The following is a 27,673-nucleotide window of genomic DNA, read 5'->3' as shown; positions in this document are numbered from 1 at the left end:
TCGTTTTTATATTCAGCAGCAGTTATGTCTTAAGACAATTAGCCCTATTGGAAACTTGAGTTGAGAAGCTGTTGCAGTAGGTCCTAAATACCAATCTTGTTTGTCTCAATTCATGCATCGCAAGGAAATTGTGTTGGGGTTAGGATAATCTCAGGTACCTAAACACGGTTGATTTTTTGTTTGTGTTTTATCTTTTTGACTAAAAGTTTACAATCATATGATTCCTCCTGTTATAGGTACAGGGCTAATGCCTTAACTGTACTTGCCATGACCAGAATTGCGAACTGGATGAGGGAGGTTGCAAACTGTGCAAATGGCATCAACATACTAAGGTCAAGTAAAGTTATCCTCCTTTTATGTAATTGGACAGGTCCTGGAAAATAGTTAAAATCAAAATAGTCTTGATGCCAGGCACCCTTTGAGCACACTCGTGGAACACACTTCATCAGCTATTTGTACTCTGTTCAATTGTACTAATATGTGAGGCAGATGGGCAGTAAGACCATGTTTTGACCGTGGCAACACCTAGGGGTGAAATTCCATCCAATTTTACAGGGTTGCACAGTGGTGCTGTTTGCGTTTCAATGAGCGTATAATGCGCCACTGCAACCTCTTCCTTACTCCTCTGTAATCATCAGCGGCCTACGCAGCCCTAAGCTTGTGCTTTGGAGGTTAAGTCTGAAGATTATTCAGGTTTTTAAATCTCTGCTCTAGAGTTGAATCCGATTCGCTACTTCTACTAAAAAGGCATCTTTGACATCCAACAACAAATTCACTTCTTGAGTCATTAGTGTCACATGACACTTGACTAAATTATTTCATGTTGGGGCTAACTGCTTGTCTTCAGATGTGTCTTTAGCGCAAACTTTATTGTGTATTTTATAAAGAAATGCTTTTGTGCTTTGCTTTCTTTCTGGCTTGATGCCCTTCTGAAAATTGTATAGCCACTGGCCACAGTGGCCTTGATGCCCAGCCAACACTGTCACAGCTGACTTTGCCATTTCTACTCTGCCTCCCCTCTGTCAATAGTTTTTTTTAAACACCAAAAACCCACCAATACTCTGGGTTTCCATTTTCATGTCAAATGCATGATGGTTTCAAGCTGTATATTAGCAAACAAATGATTTTAATAACTCTTAGGTGACAATTTATTTATAAGAAATACCATGACAATGCACAAATTATTCGTTCCTTCTAAAACAGTGCTACCACAGTGCATAAATCATTAATAATGACAACCACCAAAGCAAATAGATCAACCATTCATAACGTGTCACTTATTCCTTTTAATAAACGTTGTTTTTTCACCTTATCCTTTTCCTCCGTCATGTTCCCAACAGATCTCAGAGAACCTGGGTAAGATGTACAGTGAAATGATCTTCGTCCATGGCTTTGTTCACTGTGACCCGCACCCGGGAAATGTGTTGGTCCGGAGGTGTCCAGAGAGCAAGAAGACTGAGATCACCCTGCTTGATCACGGCCTTTATCAGGTTAGAAATCGCCAGGCTGCCTGCACATGAAGAAAATACCATCTGTTCTCAAATTGCTGTCCATTTTTCATGTTTCTGGCTGAGACCTTCAGTTCAAGGGTAGATCAACAAACACACAGTCAACATGCCCATAAAAGACATGGATGCAACACACACTTTCACAGGTGGACACAAACTTTCATTAGAGCTACAGCAGGATAAAAGCTTTTTGATAAACAACTCATTTGATGTTGTACTTAGCAAAGTGCAGTATGCTGTGTTTGGATTGGTACACCACAGACTTAATCATACAGGCGCATATATGCACTCTCATGTTTTACACACACACACACACACACACACACACACACACACACACACACACACACACACACACACACACACACACACACACACACACACACACACACACAGACCCTCCTTGATTGTTAACACACTTGCTCCTACAAACACCTGCAGGCTGACACAGACATCCACAGATCTGACATGTGTTTGTTTACTGCTTTTTCCTGTTTTCATGATAAGACTTTATTGACAAATATGCTCCTCCTTCAGCACTGACTCACAATATACACACAAACACACACACACTTTCCTCAGACCATAATGGCACCAATTTATTCCTAATGACTTCTGATTTCAGCTGTCATTTTTGAGTAGAAAATAATCCCTTCCTCATGTACACACAGACACACAAACACACACGCTCTCTCTCTCTCTCTGTCTCTCTCTCTGTCTCTCTCTCTCTGTCTCTCTCTCTGTTTCTCTCTCTCACAAACAAACACACACACACACACACACACACACACACACACACACACACACACACACACACACACACACACACACACACACTACCAGCTGAGCACTACATATTGAGGTTTCTTGGCAGAGGGATTAAATGTGTCCAAAGAAAGTGGTGTAAAAAAGGGCAAATTAGTGAAATGTTTTACTGTTGATCGTGATCAGAATAATGACACAAACAGACAGAACATTCTATTTAAAGGCCAAATACTTAATAGCAGCAACATACTGTATATGACTGATAGTATGATTTATGACAAAGAATATATTAACTCATCAGTCATTCTTCCTGTCCTCCTGTCCTCTCCCTCCCTACTCCAGTCCTCTATCCTCTCTCATCTCTACTCCTGTCCTCCTGTCCTCTATCCTCTATCCTCTCTACTCCTGTCCTCTGTCCTCTCTACTCCTATCCTCCTGTCATCTCTCCTCTCTCCTCTCTACTCCTGTTTTATGTCCTCTCTCCTCTCTACTCATGTCCTCCTGTCCTCCTGTCCTCTCTCCTCTCTACTCCTGTCCTCTCTCCTCTATACTCATGTCCTCCTGTCCTCTCTCCTCTCTACTCTAGTCCTCTCTCCTCTCTCATCTCTACTCCTGTCCTCTCTCCTCTCTCCTCTCTTCTCTCTACTCCTGTCCTCTCTCCTCTATACTCATGTCCTCCTGTCCTCTCTCCTCTCTACTCCTGTCCTTTGTCCTCTCTCCTCTCTACTCCTGTCCTCTCTCCTCTCTCTCTCTACTCCTGTCCTCTCTCCTCTATACTCATGTCCTCCTGTCCTCTCTCCTCTCTACTCCTGTCCTTTGTCCTCTCTCCTCTCTACTCCTGTCCTCTCTCCTCCTGTCCTCCTGTCCTCTATACTCCTGTCCTCTGTCCTCTAGTCTCTGTCATCCTGTCCTCTGTCCTCTATCCTCCTGTTCTCTCTCCACCTATCTGCTTGTTCTCAGCCAGCAGAGAAGTTAACAAGAACAAACTAAGATAAACAGACTTATGACAGACATCTTTTATTTGAGTTTGTTTGGAATGATGTGCTATTTGTTAAGCTAGCATTCTGTATTGTGTAAACATAGTGGTGGTGGATGAGAGACTGAGAAGAGAGCAGAGTTAAATAGGTTTCTCTTTTGTTTACATGTTCATGCTTGTTGAACAGATGTATAGATAAAATATTGGGTTTTTACAGTAACAAGCGTAGTTGTCATCTCAAGACATTTTCACTTCACGTTGTTCACTACAGCCCGGACACACAGAGAGCAGACGAGAACCATTATCGTCTGAACTTATCAATACTCTGGTCTTTAACTATATAGCACCTGGGCCAGTTTAATATTGGGTTTCAGTATCCATGCCTAAACTCAGTGAAATATAAAGACGGAGTATTGAAATAAAAATAAACACACACATACATAAGCAATAAATGGTATTTTATTGTACTTTGTGATTTTGAGTATATCCACTTTAGGGGAAACAATACACTGGATCATGTTTACAGGAAGGGATGTCCCAACCCAGGAGAACCACATCAATATGGAGGATTATACACACGTGGACAAAATTGTTGGTACCCTTCCGTTAAAGAAAGAAAAACCCACAATGGTCACTGAAATAACTTGAAACTGACTAAAGTAATAATAAATAAAAAAATATTGAAAATTAACTAATAAAAATCAGACATTGCTTTTGAATTGTGGTTCAACAGAATCATTTTAAAAAACAAACTAATGAAAATGGCCTGGACAAAAATGATGGTACCCCTAGAAAAGATTGAAAATAATTAGACCATAGGGACATGTTAAACTAAGGTGTGTCCTCTAATTAGCATCACAGGTGTCTTCAAACTTGTAATCAGTCAGTCTGCCTATTTAAAGGGTGAAAAGTAGTCACTGTGCTGTTTGGTATCATGGTTTGTACCACACAGAACATGGACCACAGAAAGCTAAGGAGAGAGTTGTCTCAGGAGATTAGAAAGAAAATTATAGACAAGCATGTTAAAGGTAAAGGCTATAAGACCATCTCCAAGCAGCTTGATGTTCCTGTGACTACAGTTTCACATATTATTCAGAAGTTTAAGGTCCACGGGACTGTAGCCAACCTCCCTGGACGTGGCCGCAAGAGGAAAATTGATGACAAAATGAAGAGACGGATAATACGAATGGTAACCAAAGAGCCCAGAACAACTTCCAAAGAGATTAGAGGTGAACTCCAAGGTCAAGGTCCATCAGTGTCAGATCGCACCATCCGTCGCTGTTTGAGCCAAAGTGGACTTCATGGAAGACGACCGAGGAGGACACCACTGTTGAAAGCAAATCATAAAAAAGCGAGACTGGAATTTGCCAAAATGCATATTGACAAGCCACAAAGTTTCTGGGAGAATGTCCTTTGGACAGATGAGACAAAACTGGAGTTTTTGGCAAGTCACATCAGCTCTATGTTCACAGATGCAAAAATGAAGCATACAAAGAAAAGAACACTGTACCTACTGTGAAACATGGAGGAGGCTCGGTTATGTTCTGGGGCTGCTTTGCTACATCTGGCACAGGGTGTCTTGAATCTGTGCAGGGTACAATGAAATCTCAAGACTATCAAGGCATTCTGGAGCGAAATGTGCTGCCCAGTGTCAGAAAGCTTGGTCTCAGTCGCAGGTCATGGGTCCTCCAACAGGATAATGACCCAAAACACACAGCTAAAAACACCCAAGAATGGCTAAGAGCAAATCATTGGACTATTCTGAAGTGGCCTTCTATGAGCCCTGATCTAAATCCTATTGAACATCTGTGGAAGGAGCTGAAACATGCAGTCTGGAGAAGGCACCCTTCAAACCTGAGACAGCTTGAGCAGTTTGCTCACGAGGAGTGGGCCAAAATACCTGTTGGCAGGTGCAGAAGCCTTATTGAGAGTTACAGAAATCGCTTGATTGCAGTGATTGCCTCAAAAGCTTGTGCAACAAAATATTAAGTTAAGGGTACCATCATTTTTGTCCAGGCCATTTTCATTAGTTTGTTTAAAAAAAAAAGTTCATTTTCAGTAAATCTTTATTTATTATTACTTTTGTCAGTTTCAAGTTATTTCAGTGACCATTGTGGGTTTTTCTTTCTTTAACGGAAGGGTTCCAACAATTTTGTCCACGTGTGTACATCAACAGTAACATCATATATCAGCAAATCTGTGGTCATCACATAGACAATAAAATCCTTTCACACCCAGAAAGCCTGGATGAGTGGAGAGCTGAGGGCTCCCTCCAGAGACACAAAAGCTGCTTTTCTGTACAAGGAAGCATACAGAATCAGAGCAAGACTGAAAGCTTCATCAGTGATGCAAAGCTGAGGCTTCAAGAGAGACGGGAGAGACCTCAACACCAACAACACTAGAGTTATGTGGCAGGAGATCCAGTATGTCACAGGCTACAGCAGCATACCTCTGTAACAATAGAATTTAGCCATATGTTTATAGTTTATGCATAAATATTAAGCTAATTAAGGCTCTGGTCATCTCCCGCCTGGACTACTGCAACTCACTACTTGCCGGAGCCCCGGCGTCGGCCATCAGACCCCTGGAGCTTGTCCAGAAAGCTGCAGCACGTCTAGTGTTCAATCGCCCCAAGTTCTCTCACACAACTTCCCTTCTCCGTTCTCTACACTGGCTCCCTGTAAGAGCTCGCATCCAGTTTAAGACTCTGGTGCTAGCCTACAGGGCAGTGAAAGGAACAGCTCCTTCCTATCTCCAGGCCTTGGTCAAGCCCTACACCCCCGCCCGACCACTTCGCTCTGCTGCCTCGGGGCGATTGGTTGCCCCGTCGCTCAGAGGTCCCTGTGGCCGATCCACCCGGTCACAGCTTTTTTCTGTCCTGGCCCCTCAGTGGTGGAATGAACTCCCCACTGACGTCAGGACAGCAGAGTCGCTGCCCATCTTTAGGCGCAGGCTGAAAACTCACCTCTTCAAGAAGTACTACCCTGAGCCTTCCTCGTAGCACTTATTGCATTCATATTAGTTGTTGCACTTACTGTATTCGTATCAGTTCGCTGCACTTATTGAATTCGTATTTGTTTACTGCACTTATCCTATTCGTAGTAGTTTGTAGCACTTATTATATTCGTATTAGTCTGTTGCAATTATTGTTTTCGTAGTAATTTGCCTCTGCACTATACTTTTGCTCTGGCTTATGCTTTAAGATGCTTGCTTAAGAAAGGAGATGCACTTATGACTTCTGGTGACTAGTAGTTCTCTTGAATACCTATGTTGAATACACTTCCTGTAAGTCGCTTTGGATAAAAGCGTCTGCTAAATGACTGTAATGTAATGTAATGTAATGTAATACTATGTGACAGAGATACACAAACAGGGCATTTGGAAGGTTGCCTTTTCACTGTGGTGACAGATCATGCCTCTTTTCTGTGGGTGTTTAAAACCACCAAACCAAGCACTCTGCTCACCTGTAAAATACAGGAAAGGAAAATACAACCCTGTGCAAGATGCCCTCTCTCTCGAGCCCCAACAGGATATCATCCATCCATACTTGTGTGTGCAACCATTATGTTTGCTTCTTCGGGACCATCAAAAGAGCTTCCCATCTCCCTTGAAGATGTGTGGAAGGTGCAGCAAGAAGACTCTAAATGCAAGGCCCTGAATCAAAAGGTTACGGAAAATGGCAATATCATTATAAACTCAAATACCTCATTCTGAAAGAAGAAAACTTGCTGGAAAACTCCAGCAAACTGTGGTCCAACGTCCCTGGGAGATGCTTGGGATGGATGTAATGGGACTGTTTCCCAGGAGCTCCAAACAAAATGGCTACTTACTGGTTTTTACTCCAGGTGGGTGGAACTGTTCCCCTTAAGAAATGCAACCTCGGAAACCATTTCTCAGGTCCTGGTGAGAGACATCTTGACCGGATGGGGAATTCCTGATTTCATTCTGTCAGATCGTGGGTCACAGTTCATCTTTTCAGTCTTCCAAATGGTGTGCCGAACCTGGAACATGGGACACACATTAACATCCGCCTATCATCCCCAGACAAACCTCACAGAGAGAGTTAACCGCACCTTAAAAACATTGATTGCGTCCTATGTCAGAAACCAGCACAAGCACTGGGAAAAATACCTTCCAGAGTTCTGGTTTGCTTTAAACTCGGCAGTCCAGGAATCCACTGGAGTTTCCCCTGCAGAGCTGAATCTCAATCGTCCAGTAGGAAGACCCCTGGATGTGGTGCTGCAACGTCAAGAGCCTGCACCTGACACCCCAGCCTACACCAAGCTCACGCAGCTGGAGGATCTATCTTTATTTGTGTCTAAAAACCTTGTCTCTGCACGACTTTGCCAGAAAAGGAACTATAATAAATGCAGAGGAGACATGGAGTTTGGGAACAAGGCCGAGTCTGGTTACGAGCCCATCCTCTCTCCAAAGCAGAGAAGTCCTTCACTGCAAAATTAGTTCCTAAATGGCAAGGGCCATATCGGCTGGTGCAGCAAGTTGGACCGTTGAACTACCAAGGTCTTGGAAACTTCTGGCCAAGACCTAAAAGTTGTTGCACATTTCTCGCTTGAAACCCTGCTACCCTTGTGCTCAAGATCTGTAAGAGCAGGAGCGTAAGCGTGTTCTGGAGATCTTCAATGAGCACTTGGATGAAGAGGACTTTCTTGGCTTCTAAGACTGTTATGTTCTGCTCCCAGTGGTGGATGGGCAAAAGGATCTGCAGGGGGACAAGAGGTTTATCGTCATGACAGCTCGTCAGACTCGGACACTAAATCAAAGTCCTAAGATGTAATTCTGAGAAGAAGGACATTGCCTGGACAACTACAGTGCCTTACATTTGGTCGGCTTTTGCTAAGGGGGGAGGATCGTAGCAACAAGCTGTCAGAAGCAATACATCATCACCACCTGTCAAGAGTTCATTCATGTTTCCCACAGTCAACGCCCACAATCATCCAATAATCCAATCACAGCCCTCAACAAACTATTAAACTTGAAAACTCACCTCCACTGAAATCTATGACAGTGTGTGTCTCTGAGCCGCCAGTGTGGGAAAAGTCAGTGAATGAGGCTTTTACTCTCTGCGAGATCACTTGTTATGGAGATCGTGGAAATGCAGTTAACAGCTTTTCGATGTCACCATAGACCCTGGTGAAGGTCTCATAGTGATATACCGGTGCTCTTAGCTTTCCCCTATTCAGAGAAGGGCCATGGCTCTGGCGATCGAGGCCACAGCGCAGGATGTCTAGCCGATGGCACCTGCCTTTTAGGCGGAGACATCAACTGGAAATAGATTTTGAAATAGATTTCAATAGAAAATAAACATACACAAGGTACAAAAATACATTTGTTTGCAATACTAATAAAATCTACCATTTACAGATTACCATAAATGATCAATGAAGTAGATACAATCCTAACAGATGCATCTAATTCTCATCCTTCTAGGTCCTTCAGCGAGACTTCAGGTTGGACTATTGTCGGCTGTGGCAGGCTCTGATAAAAGGTGACATGTCTGGGGTGGAGCATTACAGCCTCAGACTGGGAGCTGGAGATCTGTACGCCCTATTTGCCTGCGTGGTCACCTCTCGCTCCTGGACCGCCATCAATGCCGGCATCAGCTCTGTACCTGTCACACGTTCTGAGGTATTGTATGATCACACTTACATAGTATTTATTCAAATGACTTTGTTACAAAGCGTTTCACAGAGCTTCAGAAAGCAAATTGGGCAGTACGTAAGTTGGAGTAAAGATAAACTTTGAATTGGAGTTTCACGTGTAAAGCCCAAGTGAAGTGTAAGCTGTTAGAGGACTGGTTTTGATAGCTGTGTTGATTTAACCTACGTACCAGTTCCATCATGACAACTCACGGCTGAAATTCATCCAGTGTAGACAATGTTGGAATCTGGCAGGAGCGTGTTTGGTTATTAGCAAGTACGAAAGTTTAATTGTTTTATATTATCTAATTATAATATTAATACAATTATTAATAACAATATGATTATTAACAAATATTAATAATAAAAGGGCACCACCCTTGGATCAGGGATAAATAACCAAACTGTGCTTTAAGGATCAAAACTGTTGTTCACTCTCAATGTAAATAGTCAAAGTACTGTTCCACATTCAGAGTGAACAAAGGTTTGAATCCCAGCACTGACTATAACATCCATGCACAAAATGATCACGGAAAACTGCTAAAATATAACAGAGTTTATTTACCTCTAACAATACTGATCAAAAATCAATAATATTATAAATCAACAAACATTTATTATACTATAACAAGCTGTCACAGCCTGGCTCAGAAACTGCAATAAAACAGGCAGACAAGCAAGCTGGCTGCTAAGCAACGCATTTTATTTTCCACAAATCTAAATTAAACAAATCAAAGGGTAGTTATCAGTTGTCAGCCCTGAAGTGCATGTAGGGGTGTGTGTGGCAGTGTATATAAACAATAAACAGAATATAAACCTAACAGAAATGTGTCAAGCCGCTGGCAGAAACGACCTCCTCTTCCAGAGAGTGAGGCTGCCAAATGACGAAGGTATTTAAGGCCAGAGCCAGATGTGGCTCATCCAGCTGATTAGCCTTCAATCAGCACCTGCAACAGACAAGCATGAACAGGGAAACCTAGTGCATTTGAAGAGGAGGATGGTCACAACTCCCCCCATAAAAACAGAGTTCCCATCAGGATTTTTTCCAGGGTTTGCATCTCAAGAGCAAGGTGCTCTTGACAAAGTATCAGCCACAAAAAATGTTTAGCCTTTAATGTGGCGAATGTCCAAACAATATGATTGCGGGAACAATAACCACCGCATCAAACAGTGATTAGGGCAACACAAGGAATGGAGAAAAGTGATAAGATTATGGTCTGTGTAAACCACCAGAGGAAGACCAGAGTCAACACAGACTTCAAAATGCTCCAGCGGCCACACAAGGGCATGAGTCTATGTCTCTATGAGCGAGTAATTTAACTGGTAAGAAATGTTATTTCTTAGAGAAAAAACTCCCAGGACGTTCCACGCATGCCCATCATACTGAAGCAGCACAGCCCCTGCCCCTACATCAATTGCAATTACATCTCTCGCATCCACCTGCATCTGGAACAAGGTGCCACAACATTACATTACAGTCATTTAGCAGACGCTTTTATCCAAAGCGACTTACAAAAAGTGTGTTCCACATAGGTATTCAAGAGAACTACTAGTCACCAGAAGTGCATCTCCTTTCTTAAACAAGCATCTAAAAGCATCAACCAGAGCAAAAGTATAGTGCAGAAGCAAACTAATACGAATGCAATAAGTGCAACAAACTAATACGAATACAATAAGTGCAACAAACTAATACGAATACAATAAGTGCAACAAACTAATACGAATACAATAAGTGCAACAAACTAATACGAATACAATAAGTGCAACAAACTAATACGAATGCAATAAGTGCTAAGAGGAAGGCTCAGGGTAGTGCTTCTTGAAGAGGTGAGTTTTCAGCCTGCGGTTAAAGATGACGTCAGTGGTGAGTTCATTCCTCCACTGTGGGGCCAGGACAGAAAAAAGCTGTGACCGGGTGGATCGGCCGCAGGGACCTCTGAGCGACGGGGCAACCAATCGCCCCGAGGCAGCAGAGCGGAGTGGTCGGGCGGGGGTGTAGGGCTTGACCATGGCCTGGAGATAGGAAGGAGCTGTTCCTTTCACTGCCCTGTAGGCTAGCACCAGAGTCTGTAACTGGATGCGAGCTCTTACAGGGAGCCAGTGTAGAGAACGGAGAAGGTTGTGTGGGAGAACTTGGGGCGATTGAACACCAGACGAGCTGCAGCTTTCTGGACAAGCTCCAGAGGTCTGATGGCCGACGCCGGGGCTCCGGCAAGTAGTGAGTTGCTGTAGTCCAGGCGGAAGATGACAAGAGCCTGTATGAGCGATGGGAGGTGAACACAGGACAGTCTTAACATTTCCAAAAGCCTGCTGACGTGTATCTGACCAAACGTACTTCTGTCAGCGGCGCTGCTACAGTTGAGAAGTTCCTACAAAAACTGCGATAGTAACCCAAAAGACTCACAGAGCGCATAAGCTCTTTCCTGGTGATGGGCACTGGATACTCCCGAGATATGTGACGGTAGCCTTTGTAAACGACACTTTGCCAAGTTAATCGTCAGATTTGCATCGTGCAACCGTTAAAACAGCTTCCTGATGCGGTATACATGATCTTCCCAGGTATCGTTGTAGATCACTACATCATCAAGGTACACAGCACAGCCATCCAGTCCAGACACTACCATATTCATTAGTCGCTGAAAGGTCGCCGGTGCGTTTCGCAACCCAAAACTCATCACTGAATAAGAGAAAAGACCAAAAGGAGTAATAAAGCAGACGCTTCCCTAGCTCTTTGAGACAGTGGCACCTGCCAATCTCCTTTGAGTTACTCAAATTTACTAACAAAATGAGCTGAGCCCACCTGATCCACACAATGCTCTATGTGCAGCAGTGGATAAGCGTCTGGTTTAGTTACCCCATTTAATTCAATTCAATTCAGTTTATTTTGTATAGCCCAGAATCACAAATTACAAATTTGCCTCAATGAAAACCAAAGTCAGTGGTTTTCATCGAGCTTTCATTGTTTACATATACAAACTGAGATCGGTCTGATAAATACGACTTAAACCAGCTAAGTGCGGTTCCTTTAATTCCTATTCGATGCTCCAATCTCTGTAATAGGATTTGGTGATCAATGGTATCAAATGCAGCACTAAGGTCTAGCAATACAAGTACAGAGACAAGTCCTTTGTCTGATGCAATTAGAAGGTCATTGGTAGTTTTCACCAGTGCTGTCTCTGTGCTATGATTCACTCTAAATCCTGACTGAAAATCCTCAAATAAACTATTGTTATGCAGAAAGTCACACAGCTGATTTGCTACTGCTTTCTTAAGGATCTTAGAGAGGAACGGAAGGTTAGATATAGGTCTATAGTTAGATATAGGTCTATAGTTAGATATAGTCTATAGTTAGATATAGGTCTATAGTTAGATATAGTCTATAGTTAGATATAGGTCTATAGTTAGATATAGGTCTATAGTTAGATATAGGTCTAAGGTTAGATATAGGTCTATAGTTAGATATAGTCTATAGTTAGATATAGTCTATAGTTAGATATAGGTCTATAGTTAGATATAGGTCTATAGTTAGATATAGGTCTATAGTTAGCCAACACCTCTGGATCAAGAGTAGGTTTCTTAAGAAGAGGTTTAATTACAGCTAGTTTGAAGGCCTGTGGTACATGGCCCGTTAGTAAAGACAGATTGATCATTTCTAATAAGGAGTTGCTAATTAAAAGTAAAACTTCCTTAAGCAGCCTAGTCGGAATCGGGTCTAAGAGACAGGTGGAAGGTTTAGACTTAGAAATAGTTAAAGTCAATTGTTGAAGGTCGATGGGTGAAAAGCCATCTAAATATATTCCAGGTTCTACAGCTGTGGATCGATCGGTACTGGTTGAGGGCAGGAGATTATTATTTTTGTCTCTAATAGTTAGAATCTTATCATTAAAGAAGTTCATGAAGTCACTACTACTGAGGTTTATAGGAATACACAGCTCAACAGAGCTGTGACTCTCTGTCAGCCTGGCTACAGTGCTGAAGAGAACCCTGGGGTTGTTCTTATTTTTCTCTATTAATGCTGAATAATAGGCTGCTCTAGCATTACGGAGGGCCTTCTTATATATTTTAAGACTGTCTCGCCAGAATAACCGCGCTTCATCCACATTGGTGGAACGCCATATCCTTTCAAGTTTACACAATGTTTGCTTTAATTTGTGGCTTTGAGGATTATACCATGGAGCAAACCTCCTTTCTTTTATTAGCTTCTTTTTTAGTGGAGCTATAGAGTCTTGTGTCATTCGCAGTGAGCATGCAGCACTATCGACTAGATGGTCAATCTGAGACGGACTAAAGTTAGCGTAGGAGTCCTCTGTTATATTGGGCAATGGTAATGAATAAAACCCTCAAGAAATCGCTTCTTTAAATGTAGCTACAGCATTTACCTTAGTATAGTCTGAACAAAACCAAGGACTTTTATTTGCTCACAAGTAAACTGGGAGATGCCCAGCTGGAAGAAGAAGGTTTAGCAATATTATTGTCAAGCATATAGTGTATTTCTTTTTCCATTACTGTGCGTTTCTGTTCTGACACCCTGTAAAAACGCTGGCTGATCACCCGCATCAATGTCATGCTCTATCAAATGCGTACAAGTTTGAACATCACTAAACAAACACAGATAGTTGTTAATAAGAGCAGACAACTCCGTGAAATGTTCCTTTGCAAAGTGCCCAAACAAAGACTCCAAGCTACCCAGCGTGTCTGAGTTCTTTAACCGGCCTTGAACAGAATCTCATCAGGTGAAGCTGCCCCATCACCCTCATGTAGGTTTAACTGCCCGCTGTTGCATACTACCCCCGGATGCAGTAGGCTGTGACCCAAGAGTGTGATAGGATTTTAACAGAATACATGGCAAATTTGAGTTTTCCTTCTATTCTTAGAATATACCTTAGACCTTTAACTAATAAAGTGCACTTTATTGCGGATTTAAACACAAGAAAGAAAAAACAGTCTGTTGTTCGACCTGCCAATTTAGGACTATTCCCTAGGGTTTTATCTTTAAAGGCACAAATGTTGTTTCCCCTCCTTTCATACAACTGGAAATTATTTTGTTAAGAGAGACATTTTCATATAAATCAATAATTAATCAATTGTTGATTTTTGTGCATTCATTAATATGTAGACTGATCTTACCCCCTAGACATTTCACAAAATACATTTTACCAAACGCAACATTTCACCAAAAACAACATTTCACAAAACGCAACTTTATTTCAAAAAACGCAACGACATTAAAACAAATACCATATTTCACAAAATACAACATCAACAAAACGCAACATTTCACAAATTGCATAAAAAACATTTCACAAAAAACAAATTCCACGAAACACTCCTGAAAAAATTGCACAAAAATCCACAACATTTCACGCTTCCTCTTGGCTGTCTGCGGCAGGTGTTGGTAGTAGCTCATTAAGTAATGCTGCCTCTCCTCTCAAAAACAAACTGCTACATTTTCTAACTGCATCTGTCTGGAATAGGGCTTCTTGGCGAGCGGACTTGAAAGCAGCACAACAAAGGAACGGTTACATCTTATGATCTGTAGTGAACTTGTTAATTCTAACGATCATACCAATGTGGGGAAAACACTTGTATGCGTTCATCACCATACGCAATTTGGCCGGGGAATAAAGCTGCCGCCCTTGGTTCCTGTTAGTTAGTACAGCATATACACTAATGTTATGGATTTCGGCGGTGTGAATGTCATAGTCAGAGAGTTACCCCAGTACTTAGGAACCGGGGATATGCCATTCTCTGTACTATCGTCCTGCTGTGTGGGGTAATCACCTAAATCCCAGCTGTTTCCCACTGGCCCGGGACTAAGAGGCTCAGCTTTACCAAGGTCTCCACCTTTACTTGGCTAGGTGTGAAAAAAACTGCCAAATGCTGGTCCTGCTATGATAACAAATGAGCCACTGACTAAGCAATTTTTTAACAAAATAAATCACAGTTGTTTAGAACTGGAAATCACCCTCATGTACTATGGAACCCCAAATATATAGGGACATATAATACCTTTTATACTATCACTCTTACAGCTTTTTATTGCAACTGTTTCAAATAAATATCCGTAAGGATAACAAGTTTTATTGTATCATCCTATCAACCTGTGAGATGCAGTAATTTGCCACAAGCATCCAGTCTGCCGGAAATCCATTAGGAAAAGTACTTTTGTTTGTCCGGACTGTGCATCAAATCAGCGCCATGAAATCCTGGTCGAATGCATAAACTGCCATTTTATTTTGCTGCTGTGTGTTATTTTGCTGCTGTGTGTTATTTTGCTGCTGTGTGTTTGATTCCAGTGTTGTAACCACTGGAATCAAATTCACAAATAGCATAATGCTGCTTTTAAAACAGTTAATAGACATGCAAAAAAAGGAAATGAATATATTAAGATCTTGAATGTAGACATTCTGAATAAACTAGGTACCAGTTAAAGCCCTTGTTATTAAGTTTTTAGAATTCACAGGCATAAAACTGGTTTGTCTGTGTCCTATTACCTACAGGGGATCCATAATGACATCTGTGCTCCAGAGAGAGTTTATTTATACCTACCTCATGCAACATTTTGAAGTTGGCAAAGTACTACACTGCAGTCTGCTACAGCGTGCCACCCCCTCACACATGACAGGCAATACCAGGTTGAATTTGGCAGGGACCCTTACATGAATAACCACCTGTGCCTTTTTTTTGGTATATATAATAATGAAATAAGTCATAAAGTAGAGCTGACATTACATTGTGACAAAAATACCAATAAAATGTATTGATAATATTCTCTTGTTAAGCGTGAGAACCTCTTGCAAAATTCAGTATAAGCCCAGTAAACCTGGTAGACAGTACAGAGTATCACCGCTCCTGCCTGAACAAATAACACACTGATGATGTAAGAGCAACAGTAATCCTTGAGTTAAAGTGAAGTTTGTTCTGAGGACAGCTAATCAGCTAGTCACTGATATTCTAATCAAAAGGGTTCATTCTTTGGGGAGCACGAATATGATCAGCACAATTCATTGCCAGCTGCCATCTTCATTGACATTTTTTTAATCCATTTTGTATTTTCATATTTGAAACTGCATATCTACCACCAAATTGACAATAAATAAGAAAACTCAATCACATCAGCATCAGTGTACTCTGAATAATAACACTGCCAATATGTTCATGGATTTGTCACTTTAATGTTGATATTAGCAACCTTTGCAACCTTAACTTCAAAATGACGTTTCAAACTGGACTTTTCATATGGCAGGATTCTCCCAGGCTGTCAAATGTGATCATAAAAACTACTGTGAGGGATTTAACAAAAAGTGTACAGATTTCATATATATCATGCATCTAAATATAGTAGAGAAGACAAGAGAAGAGAGTGTTCAGCGGCCAAAGCTTCTCGTCAGTTCCCTTCATTCAGTCGGTGAATCCGTATTTTTTTTCCACCTAGCACCCTCGGATCTGTATAACCTTTTTGTTGTGTTCTTGCATATGTAAGAAGGATGTGTGGCTCTCCATCTGCGATTGGTTCCCAGATGCCAATCCCACTTTCTGTTTGGTTCCTGAAGGAGCCTAATTTGAGCAGGACCAGTCCTCCAATCCAGGAGCAGAAACCTAGAAAGCCTGTGTTGTGTTTAGTCAAAGTTCCTTGTAAATAAAATGACTTTATTTTAACCAATCCAAAAGGGTTTTATGTTGCCTCCCCTTGTAATCTGGGTTGTGATAGTGTGTGTGTGTGTGTGTGTGTGTGTGTGTGTGTGTGTGTGTGTGTGTGTGTGTGTGTGTGTGTGTGTGTGTGTGTGTGTGTGTGTGTGTGTGTGTGTGAGCTAATATAAAGAAAGGGAGGAATGTAGTCATACAGCTAGAAAGTATTTTAACAATGACCATGATCATTACCTAGCCTTAACCAACTGCTTATTGTTTCAACCATAACCACGAAGATTAACCTTAAAATGATAATAATAATAATCAGAATAATCATCAGAATAATGAATATAATAATAATAATAATATATTAGGGAAGAGTTTGTGTTGGGTGCATTTCTATACATTCCTCATTATAATACTTGTATTCCAGTGTGAGAATGTCTGTAAGTAATACATGCTCTTCCTCCCACTGTCTCCCACTTAAATTGAGATGAAAGCTCTCCCATCAATCTAGACCTCACACACACACTCACACTCACACACACACACACACACACACACACACACACACACACACACACACACACACACACACACACACACACACACACACACACACACACACACACACACACACACACACACACACTCACACACTCACACACACACACACACACACACACACACACACACAGCATTAGGCCGACTCCACTCTAGTGCCCTCTACTTGAAAACACTTGATTGTGTAGCACTCTGGAGCTAAGAAGACATTTTGAGACATCTCTGTGGCCATAACCACTCATCTGCTTTTCTTTGTCTTTGTTATCTCTTCTGATCATTGTTGTCCTCCCCCTCCTCTTTTCACTCTCTTATGCATGGGTCATTTTTAAATCATGATGATGCATACCATTAGTGTTAATGCAATCAGATGCACTAAGCAAATGTTGAGTGCTTTTAGGGCTGTGGCTTTCTGAACACACAGGGACACTTATCTTTTTTAATGAATGTTTTTCTGCTAAAGATTGTAAACAAAGTTATTAGTCAAAAATGTAGCCAGTCAAGCATATTTTGTCTTGTATTTTTCTCATTGCTCCTTTGTTGTTAATCCAATTTAACATGTCCTCCATTCTCACCTGATGTCTTGATACATCAGTCTAAGGTAACACGTATACTTCCTGCACAGGCTTTTGCATTAAAAGCAAAATTCCAGCAGCTCAAAGGGTTTAATTCGTACCCTGATAGGTGGCCGATCAAAGTGACACATCTGCCGGAAGTGTTAGTGACAGTAGCTAATCATCGATCCCAAAACACCTAAGTTGACGTGATAAGAATTGATTAGTAACTGTTGGAGAAGTAACACTCCAAGCAGCAAAGTAACTGTAATCATCAATTTCCAACTTGTAAATAACGTTTCTGTCCCAATCAGAGCCATAATCAGATTGTAATGCCCCATGAGGCAAATTTGTGATTTTTAGATTTTGGGCTATACAAAATAAATTGAATTGAATTGAAAATTTGAATAATAACAACTGGGAAACACATATTTCATTGAAGGAGCTGATATATTTTGATTGCCTCCAAATAATGTGGAAGGGCTTGAAAAGATAACAAACATTGAAACTTCATTTCAGCCTAGTTCTGTCATTTAAGGTAATTAAATACGGATTTATAGTGCTACTTTTACCACATTCACTATTTTGTTACCCTTTCATAACCAGCTTCCTTAAGAGCTCCAATGGTACAAACACTTGATTGTCATGAACCTGGGTATTTGTCCCATCTCTACCATCTGTCCTAGACTTAACCATGTGAGCCATGGTAGTACAGGTAATACTGTCTCTCTAACAAATACTGCTCTGTGCTCTGAAATAGTTGTTGAATGTAATTATCCCACTCTGGTAGCATTGCGACAGGACAAGGCCCTAATGACATCTGAAATAACGACTGCATTTGACTTCTGTTTTCTGCAAGGCGCCATTAAATAAATGTAACGACAGCGTCTCTGGAGATGACATCACGTTGGACAAAGACTTGCCAAAATAAACCAATATGAATATTTGACAGCTAATCCAAAGGCCTCAAATGCCTTCTGTTGTGACTTTGAAAAAGGTGTGTGGAATGGGGCTTTAGATGTTCAACAATCCAACAACCTCTCTGTTTGGAGCATACTGACCCTTCAGTTCATTCTTTCCCTGGAGAGAACTGCCTCACATTCTCAGGTCTTCAGTCCTCAGCCCTTACTATAAGGAAAACTTGACTTGCATCACTTCTCAGAGTTTCTGACTGAAGCATAACTTCCTAAATTGACCCGCTAGTAGTCAACATCTACTACAGTCCAGTTTCCTCTGCCGACTCTGCAGAGTGAAAATGGCCTTGGTGAGAGAAGATCTTCTAGTAGATTCTGACATCCTCTCTCTCTCTCTCTCCCCCGGTCGCTGCCCAACATTTTCTAATGTGTGCTGGCTGCTGTATGAAATCATCCTGCAGACTCTCTAATACACTGGGGAGAAAAGAAAATCACCAGCACAGATCCCCCCCCCATCCCCCTCCAACTGCATTCCCTTTGCCTTTTGCGCTGCTTATTATCGTACCAATCGCAATACAATATGTCCTTATTGAAGCTTTCAGATGCAAATGAGAGCACTGTCGCCTTCTCTGTGTCCTGCTGACAGCTGTGAGGCCTGCTAACCAACCCCCTATAATTGCTACTAATTGTTATTCCCCAAGCAGGACTCAGCAGAGCACTTCAGAACACCCAGCCCCCAGTTATTTGGACTGGGGGAGACAAGTAATATGTTGTTGGGTTATGTCTTTACCTATTACATTATTTTTATTTTTTTAGGTAAATAAACAAGACACGGAGAGATGGTAGGTAACCAAGGGGGTTTACAATAATTCAATGAAAAAATAAGTGAGGAGGGATTAATGCTACTCCCCGACCGCCTGCATGTGCTTCCCAAGGGCAATGCTCAAAGCCTATAGAGGTAGTAGGGAGCCATTTATACTGAGCCGTTTACTGTAAGACCCAAGCCATTGCTGGAGGATGAAGCCAGCGTGGAACTATTATCATGTGCCATACTACCCAAGTTAGATGCTGGCTCCGACAAATCCCCAAACCTATTGACTCCCATTAAAAAAAGCACCAACTCTTGCTAGAAACAGCAAGTCACTAAATGTTTTGCGAGGGTCTCAATCACTGGTGGTCGTTTGGAAAAATGCCCTCTGTTAATATCTTAACAAGGCCTGTGGGCATTTATTGACAGCTGTGATTGACAGTGGGCTCGCCTGGCGCTCTGTCCCGCTTCAGGAATCGCACGCTGACTTTCTGAGCTGGAGGTTCTGTTTGTTTGCAGCATTTTGTTTGTTGACATTACTTTCTGTGGATATGAGACAGAGAGCAGATCCAGAGTTAATCTGTCAGGATGTTGACTAGCTGTCTGTCTCTCTATGTGCCTGTCAACTCTCTGTTTATCTGGACTGACAACTCTGACAAGGCTTCTGTCACAAACGATACACACACTCACAGTATGCAGGAATTCATATACAAGTCTATGAAAACGTTTGGATGCGTTGTTTTATAAAATGCAACCAAAAAAAATATTTCGTTTATAACAGCAACCTAATTACGAAACTTGATATTATTGGATGATAACAGCTTACGTATGGAGGGAGAGGTTAACCGTGTTGGGATATGGTCTGATGTCAGATGTTAATGTCCCACGTGACAGGTGTCTGGCCTTCCACTGACTCCTGGTGCATGTAGATCGCCCTCTACAGCATTTTTCCATCTGAATACACCAGGCTTATTCCTGGGATTTCACCACAGACACCCAGTTTGTAATATTGCGAATACAGTATATAAATATTGCAATACTTTCATCGGTTGGCCATCACTGTTGTGTTACCTTCTTCAGCTTGCAGATCTGAAGACTCGAGTTAAATAGTTCTGACCATCCAAACAGGTGAACTGGTAATGTCTAAAAACAGATCAAACTGCACTGAGCTTTATTAACAGGGAAATATAAACGTGCATATTCTTTTCATATTCATAGGTGTGGATGGTATAAAAAAAGGTATTTCTCCACTCATGTTTCCAATAAGCTTGTAATTCCACATTGTTCAGTTCACTTCTGTAAACTCCTGTACTTGTAAAGGTAATTAACCTCCTGATTTTACTTTATTTTTACAGATTGCTGAATGCGTTTGTAGGTTTGAAGTCCACTTTGTTCCATATCTAATAGCGTTATTTAGGCCCGTTGATGTGCAGCAGGGAGAGGCCTTTGAAGTAGAGTAGAGCAGGACACTGACACTCACATGGAGAGTCAGCAGCCATCTTCAACATCAAAGAGAACAAGTAGTCATCATGGAGGCAAACGTCACCCTCCTATATATATATAGATATATATATATATATAAATATGGTATGTTATTGAGGGCTGCAATGACAGAAGGGACAAAGCTCCTGCTAATGCGACCCTTCTTCAACTTAAAGGCCTGTATCTGTGTAGATAATAATGACTGCTTTAGCTCTGTTGTTGAAGTTCGGCAGTTCAGAAAGGGAGACTTGTGATTTTTGAGTCAGTATGTCTGATACTGTTCAGTTTTTTTTTTTTTTTGGAACAGTCAGCATAGTGCAGAAACTGGGAACAAAAGAACCTATGCTAATGTAGAGTAATGTACAGGAGGACATGGGCTTTGGCTGGCATTGTTCAAAGGTACTAACCTCTTTCTTTCAATATTCTGTGTTTAATCAAAACCCACCATTTCCTCCTAAAACCGTGGAAATATTATAATACATTACATTACATTACAGTCATTTATCCAAAGCGACTTACAATAATAGGATTCTTTTCAGTTAGTTTATACTTGTGTGTTTGCTTATGTTTTTCTCAACCTCGGGTTCCTATCAAGACATCAAATATACATGGTCACATTGCTTCCCACATCGGCAACAACAACACTACATGCTCTTTTAAACACTTATGACACAGCGTGTTCTCACATCATTTTAGCCTGGTGTCAGACCTCATCACCCCCCCATTATCTCTGATTTGTTCAATGATTCAAATAGTTCATCAATCATCGATTAGATCTTTACAGCCAAACATAAATAAAGAGCCAGTCACACATCAGATTTTCAGGCAAATTCAGATCAGCGCCTTTGACTTGTCCATAACGGTCTTCCTGTCTGTCTCCCTTGGCAGGTCGTTGAGATTCGGACCAATGCAGCTCAATACCTGCCCCAGATCAGCGAGCTGTTAAATCGAGTCCCCCGGCAGATGCTACTGCTGCTGAAGACCAATGACCTGCTGAGGGGCATTGAGACCACCTTACAGACCAGAGCCTCCTCCTCGTCTTTCATCAACATGTCCCGCTGCTGCATACGTGCCGTGGCCAGGTCAGAAAGATCGTATTCATACTTGAAGTTTTTGTTTTTCATTATCACGAGACATTTTGCCTTGCTTGGAATTCACACCAGAAGTGTCAGTAAGACACAAAACAGTGAGTCACCATTCAGTCTTCATCGGTCACAACCAAGGTATTTGATATAGTAGAGGATCACATGCCAATTAAAGTCGTGTGGAAACTGGTGTTGGTTGTAATGTAGCCTGTTGGTTTCAGTTATTAACAGATTGCATACAATATGTCAGTTTTGGTAATGTTTGGTCTCTGATCCTGTTGTCTTAAAAATGATCTGTTTTGGGGCCTCTACATTTTCTGATGTATAAATAACATTTGTGTCCAGACAAAAACACTCAATGTGCCATATGTTTACTGATGATACAGTCCTGTATTCCTCTGCTCCTTATTATGAGACAGTGGTCTTTAACTCATTGCAACATGCTCTTATTGACTTAAATCTGTCTGTTTTTTGCTTTTGTGGTGGAGCGGCCTCACAAAAAATGCAGAGCACTCACAAAAAGGTGTTTTTTTTCACGTTGCTGCATATGCTCTCTCCACATTGGGAAAAGCTGAAAACAGACGCTGGAACTCATTAAACGGCGCTATGTGGACACAGGCCCTAAGGCTTCTTAATGTTTCAGTCGCAATTCACGTGACGCAAGATCTCCTAGCAGACTGGGATTCTGCAACCTATAGGCCAGGATAGTCGATTTGTATTGTTCATTCAGAATGTTTGAATGGGTGGGCAGAGCCAGGTGACGTGAAATGTCATCAGTCATATTTAATGTGGGCTACACTGTGCAGGTGTTGTGAGTCCCATTTTGTGTGGTTTATATCAGGTGAGGTGAATTATGTGCATTTGTACGGAACAAATTGCAGTTAGGAGTTATTGAGAAGATGTTATTGCAGATGTTCTTCCAGGAGTTTATATCAATCGCAACAGCAATATCTTTTTTCTGATCAGCAGCTTTTTTCAAAAGCGTTTTGTTTTTTTGTGTGTGACTGGTTCTGTGTTTGTATTGATCAAACATTGGGGGAGATTGCAGAATGTTTTTTGATAGTCTTTGTTTATTTTGTAGAAAGTGTTTCATTGCTAGTGTTGCAAGAAGCTTTTACCACTGATATCATATCAGTGAGTCAGTAAGTTTAACAACCAAACTGCTATTGACAGTATTTTGTGCAGTGGTTCCCCATATGTTTCCAAGCTTTGTTATTCCAACCAAACACCACTGCAGCTTGTGTCAATGATTAGCAGACCTGCAGCCACAGAAGAGCAACTAATCAGTTAAGTGTTCATCTGTAATGCTAAACTGTAATAAACTTAAGAATCTGGTGGTTCATTGTTACTAATTTATGAAATTTGCTGTTTAAAGGTACACCTGGAATTGGACCGCCAGCTTTTTACGTTGGTTCAAGTAGCTAGAGAACTAACTCTGGGCCAATAATAAATCTATGGTGTCCATTCTAAGCAAAATAAGCTTATTTTCATTGGAGGCAAAAAAGATCCTGTTGAGGAAGCTCTTCATCTTAAACTTGTCATGGCAGGAAAAGCATGGGTGTACCCAATAACATTAATGATGGCTTTGTTCCATTTAGGTGTAAGAGTCAACATGCACAATACCAGATATAAACCCAAATAACAGCTAAGGCTAATGGGAATGTAGTTTATTTGCAGGTCTTTGGTCATAAACCAAACTATTTGATGAGAAGAAAGTCAACCTGTGGATGGTGCAAGACAGAAACTCCAAGGATCACCAAAGCCAGAGGGCCTAACCCTCCTAGACCTGTGAATGTGAGATAGGATTTCAATATGTCTTGAGATATTTCATTCTTGACAGACATGGCCATCCCTACACCTGCTGCAAGTGTGGTTTAAAACCAATGAAACTCCGATTAGTATTCATGTTCTAGAGAGCCCCAGTCGGGATGTTTTGGATATTCTCTACTGAACTTCACTGAGCATATCAATATCACCTAAAACTGTGTTTCCCCAACTTTTTTCTAGAGACCTGCTTTTAAAAAATGACAAACCAACATGACCCAATTTAAAAAAAGGCATCATCTATTAATCACGAGAAGACCTTTGTTACTGACATCACCTTATATTATCTTGAAGAGGTAAACCAGCATTTGAAGAGATATAGTACGTCTGATGAAATCACCACTTTGTTTTATGCAGATGTTATTGAAAATATATACGTATGTTAAATACTTCATAAACTATGCAAACTAAATCCTTATAAAATCTAATAATAGACGCGTCTGTGGGTCCCGACCGAGAGTTTGGGAATGATTGGGATAGAGGATGAACCCTCTCATTAATGTCATAGTGAAGTTGTGAATTTGTTTTTTGATTGTATGAGAACTCAAGAGCCTTTGTAAAAAAAAAAGGGTGATGATTCAACCCAACAACTTTAAATTGTGCCTGACCCTTTACCTTTTTTTTTTCTGGCTGACAGGCACAAGAGGAGCAAGGCTCAATCCAGGAGGAGGCATTTCCAGATTACACTGGCAGAGTCTATGGACCTGTGGAGGCTCACTATGTATGAACTGTTTCTGTGGGTGAGGGGCTCGGCGTTGGGACACTGGCTCACTGCTCAGCTGCCATTTCTGCACTGAGACATATCTGGACGTCACACTGGGACATTAACAACATACTGGAAGTTAGGTTATAATAAACTGTTGATCTGTTGAATATGTGCTCTTACACACAAACACACACACACATACATGACTTCCACTTATCTTAATGACACAGTTTGTTTCTATGGATACATACAAGGACACCACATGCTGATGTTGGTCCACACCAGGGGACAAGTATCTGTCCAGTCGTCAGTATTGAGATGAACTCTTTTTTTTATTGTATTTCTTTCACTAAAGAGAAATACTTTGTAGTTTTCATTTGATTATTGTCTGATGATATTTCTCATGAACTTGGAATTTACTTGAACCGCTATCTTACATACAGTGTTGTGTATGTGCAAATGACCTTTAATCTTTGTTACGATGGTGCCATGTTCAAATTTCTATTGTCTTATTTAATTTTGGTGGAGGACATGGGGTGGAGGTGAACAGAAGAGAGAAGCCTAAACATTAAATATCGACAATCTTAAATCAGTTTACCACTGAGCCCCAGCCACCCCGCCAGAGTCACAAATACTTCCTGTCCTGAAGGGAAATTTGTACATTACAGTTGCCATTATATATGAGCATGAAGAAATATTACAAAATATATAGAAATAGATGACTATATAAAATACAATATAAACTAGGGTCATAATGCTAAAATATATACTACAACACATGCAGAGAATACAGGTAAATAACAAAAACAGGTCACGTGACGCAAGATCTCCAAGCAGACTGGGATTCTGCAACCTATAGGCCAGGATAGATTTGTATTGTTCATTCAGAATGTTTGAATGGGTGGGCAGAGCCAGGTGACGTGAAATGTCATCAGTCATATTTAATGTGGGCTACACTGTGCAGGTGTTGTGAGTCCCATTTTGTGTGGTTTATATCAGGTGAGGTGAATTATGTGCATTTGTACTGAACAAATTGCAGTTACGAGTTATTGAGAAGATGTTATTGCAGATGTTCTTCCAGGAGTTTATATCAAAGGCAAAAATAAGATATTTTTCCTGATCATGAACTGGTAGATTTTTGTTTGTTGTTATTAGTTTGTAGCTTTTCAAAGTGTTTTTGGGTTTACCTTTTTTTTTTTGGTGTGAACAATTCTGTCTCATTCTTTGCATGATGAATTGAATACATTGATGTAAAATATTCTCAAGCTAAAACTTTCTGTATCTGGTTTCAGGTTATTACTCCCAATATTGGGAGTTCAGATGTTCATACATGCTTGTGTTCCCAAAGTACTAATGGTGATATTTCGTTCAATTCAGTGAATGATGGCTGTCAACTCTCTAGAAAGGAAATTGTTAAAATCTTTGGTTTGAAATATATGACTTTGGTAGATTTGGGTGAACTTAAAGCATCTTGTAAATTATATTGGCTGTAGGTAAACATGTGGCAGAAAAAGTAAAACAACCAAACTGCTATTGACAGTACTAAAACTCCTTTCGTTCATGGTTAATCATTTATGAAAATTGCTGTTTTGCATTGAACTGGTCATGGCAGGAAAAGCATGGATGTAAACAATAACATTAATGATGAAACACTATATAAACTATATAAAATAAAATGTAAATCATTAATTATGCTACAATATATATCACAACATCCATCCATTCATTTTCCGTAACCTGCTTATCCAGTTAAGGGTCATGGGGGTGCTGGAGCCGATCTCAGCTGTCAATGGGTGAAGGCAGGGTTCACCCTGGACAGGTCTCCAGTCTGTCGCAGGGCTGACATATAGAGACAAACAACCACTCACACTCACATCCACACCTACGGGCAATTTAGAGTCTTCAATGCACCTAAGCTGCATGTCTTTGGACTGTGGGAGGAAGCCGGAGAACCCGGAGAGAACCCACGCTGACACGGGGAGAACATGCAAACTCCACACAGAAGGTGCAACATGCTGGGAATAAAGGTAAATAACAAAAACAAGGTACAAGGAAAGAGAAACGTGTGCATCAAACACACATCATACAACCACAGAGTGAACGTTGAGAATAAATAATGTTTACTTTGCTCTGAGATGCACACAAACATCAGTGTATGAATGGGTGTGAACGGGTGAATGACATGACGCGTTGAAGTGCTCCGAGTGGTCAGAAGACAAGAAAGGCGCTAGTCCATTTCCCATTCACCATGTCTCATCACTGAAAGCCGTAGCTATGAGGTGAAGTTACACTTTTACAGGATGCCATAGTCGCACTACACACATAGCTGCTGTAGGCAGGATGTTAACACAGACGTCTCAATGCAGCGCCTCTGTCACACTGGACTTCGGCAGGGCTGAGTTTTCAGCTAAAAGAATATGTCAGCATGCTATCATGCTTACATTGACAATGTCAACATGCTGATGCTTAGCAGGTAAAGTGTTTACCATCCTCTTCTTTAGATTAGGTGTCAGCTTAGTTATATTATCAGTTTTGTAGGTATTTGGTCAAAAAGTAGTGGACACATAGACAGAGGTAAAGCTAAGCGGTCACCAAAGTTATTAGAGTACATCCAGAGGGAAACATTAATGCTGAGATGATTAAACTACTGGAAGAAAGGTGTGTATGTGTGTTTTACCCGTCCTGTGGTGATGGCAATCTATTTACACAGTCACAATGGAAGGACTCTCCTTTTTTCTAGGTTATTCTAGGTTAGGATCAGGCTGGTAATGGTTATGCTTAGCTTTAAGATAAATCCCCCCCCCCAAAAAAGTCACTATAATTACTCTCAAAGTCATGTAAACAGGACAGACCATCACATTGTAATTGATATGCTCCATAGAGGCAAAGTGCTGGACCAGGCTCCACATGTTCCATTCCAGGATCTCCAAACTAAACAGTCTAATAAAGGAGCTCAGGCATAGGCCAAGGCAGCACATGACGGTTAGTCTCAGCCCTGGAAACTCTAAACATAAATGGCTTTTCACTTGTATTTTTTTCATTTATTTCTTAAATTCATCCCAGACCCTGAATATCAGCCTCACATGTTATAATCCCTACAGCAGCCAATCTCACAGACACACTCATTACTCAGACTTCTGATAATTTGCCTCTCTGTGCAGTTTATCCAGCCAAAGTGCATAATTGAAAATAATTCCTTGAGGA

General features: G+C 41.0%; 1 protein-coding gene across 1 annotated transcript in view; it reads left to right on the top strand.

The window, feature by feature from the left end:
- The window catches only part of adck1 (aarF domain containing kinase 1), a 73,384-nt gene extending 47,270 nt beyond the window's left edge, over nt 1-26,114 (top strand). The window contains exons 8-11 of the mRNA XM_054613253.1: nt 1,341-1,490; nt 8,698-8,895; nt 21,743-21,936; nt 24,401-26,114. Of these exons, the coding sequence (XP_054469228.1) occupies nt 1,341-1,490; nt 8,698-8,895; nt 21,743-21,936; nt 24,401-24,560 (702 nt within the window). The 3' untranslated portion in view covers nt 24,561-26,114. The remainder of the gene's footprint in view (nt 1-1,340; nt 1,491-8,697; nt 8,896-21,742; nt 21,937-24,400) is intronic.
- The last annotated feature ends 1,559 nt before the right edge of the window (nt 26,115-27,673 follow it).

Source organism: Anoplopoma fimbria, chromosome 15 (assembly GCF_027596085.1).
Source record: "Anoplopoma fimbria isolate UVic2021 breed Golden Eagle Sablefish chromosome 15, Afim_UVic_2022, whole genome shotgun sequence".
NCBI lineage: Eukaryota > Metazoa > Chordata > Actinopteri > Perciformes > Anoplopomatidae > Anoplopoma > Anoplopoma fimbria.
The sequence above is the reverse complement of the archived record's forward strand: the minus strand, read 5'-3'. Positions and strand labels throughout refer to the sequence as shown.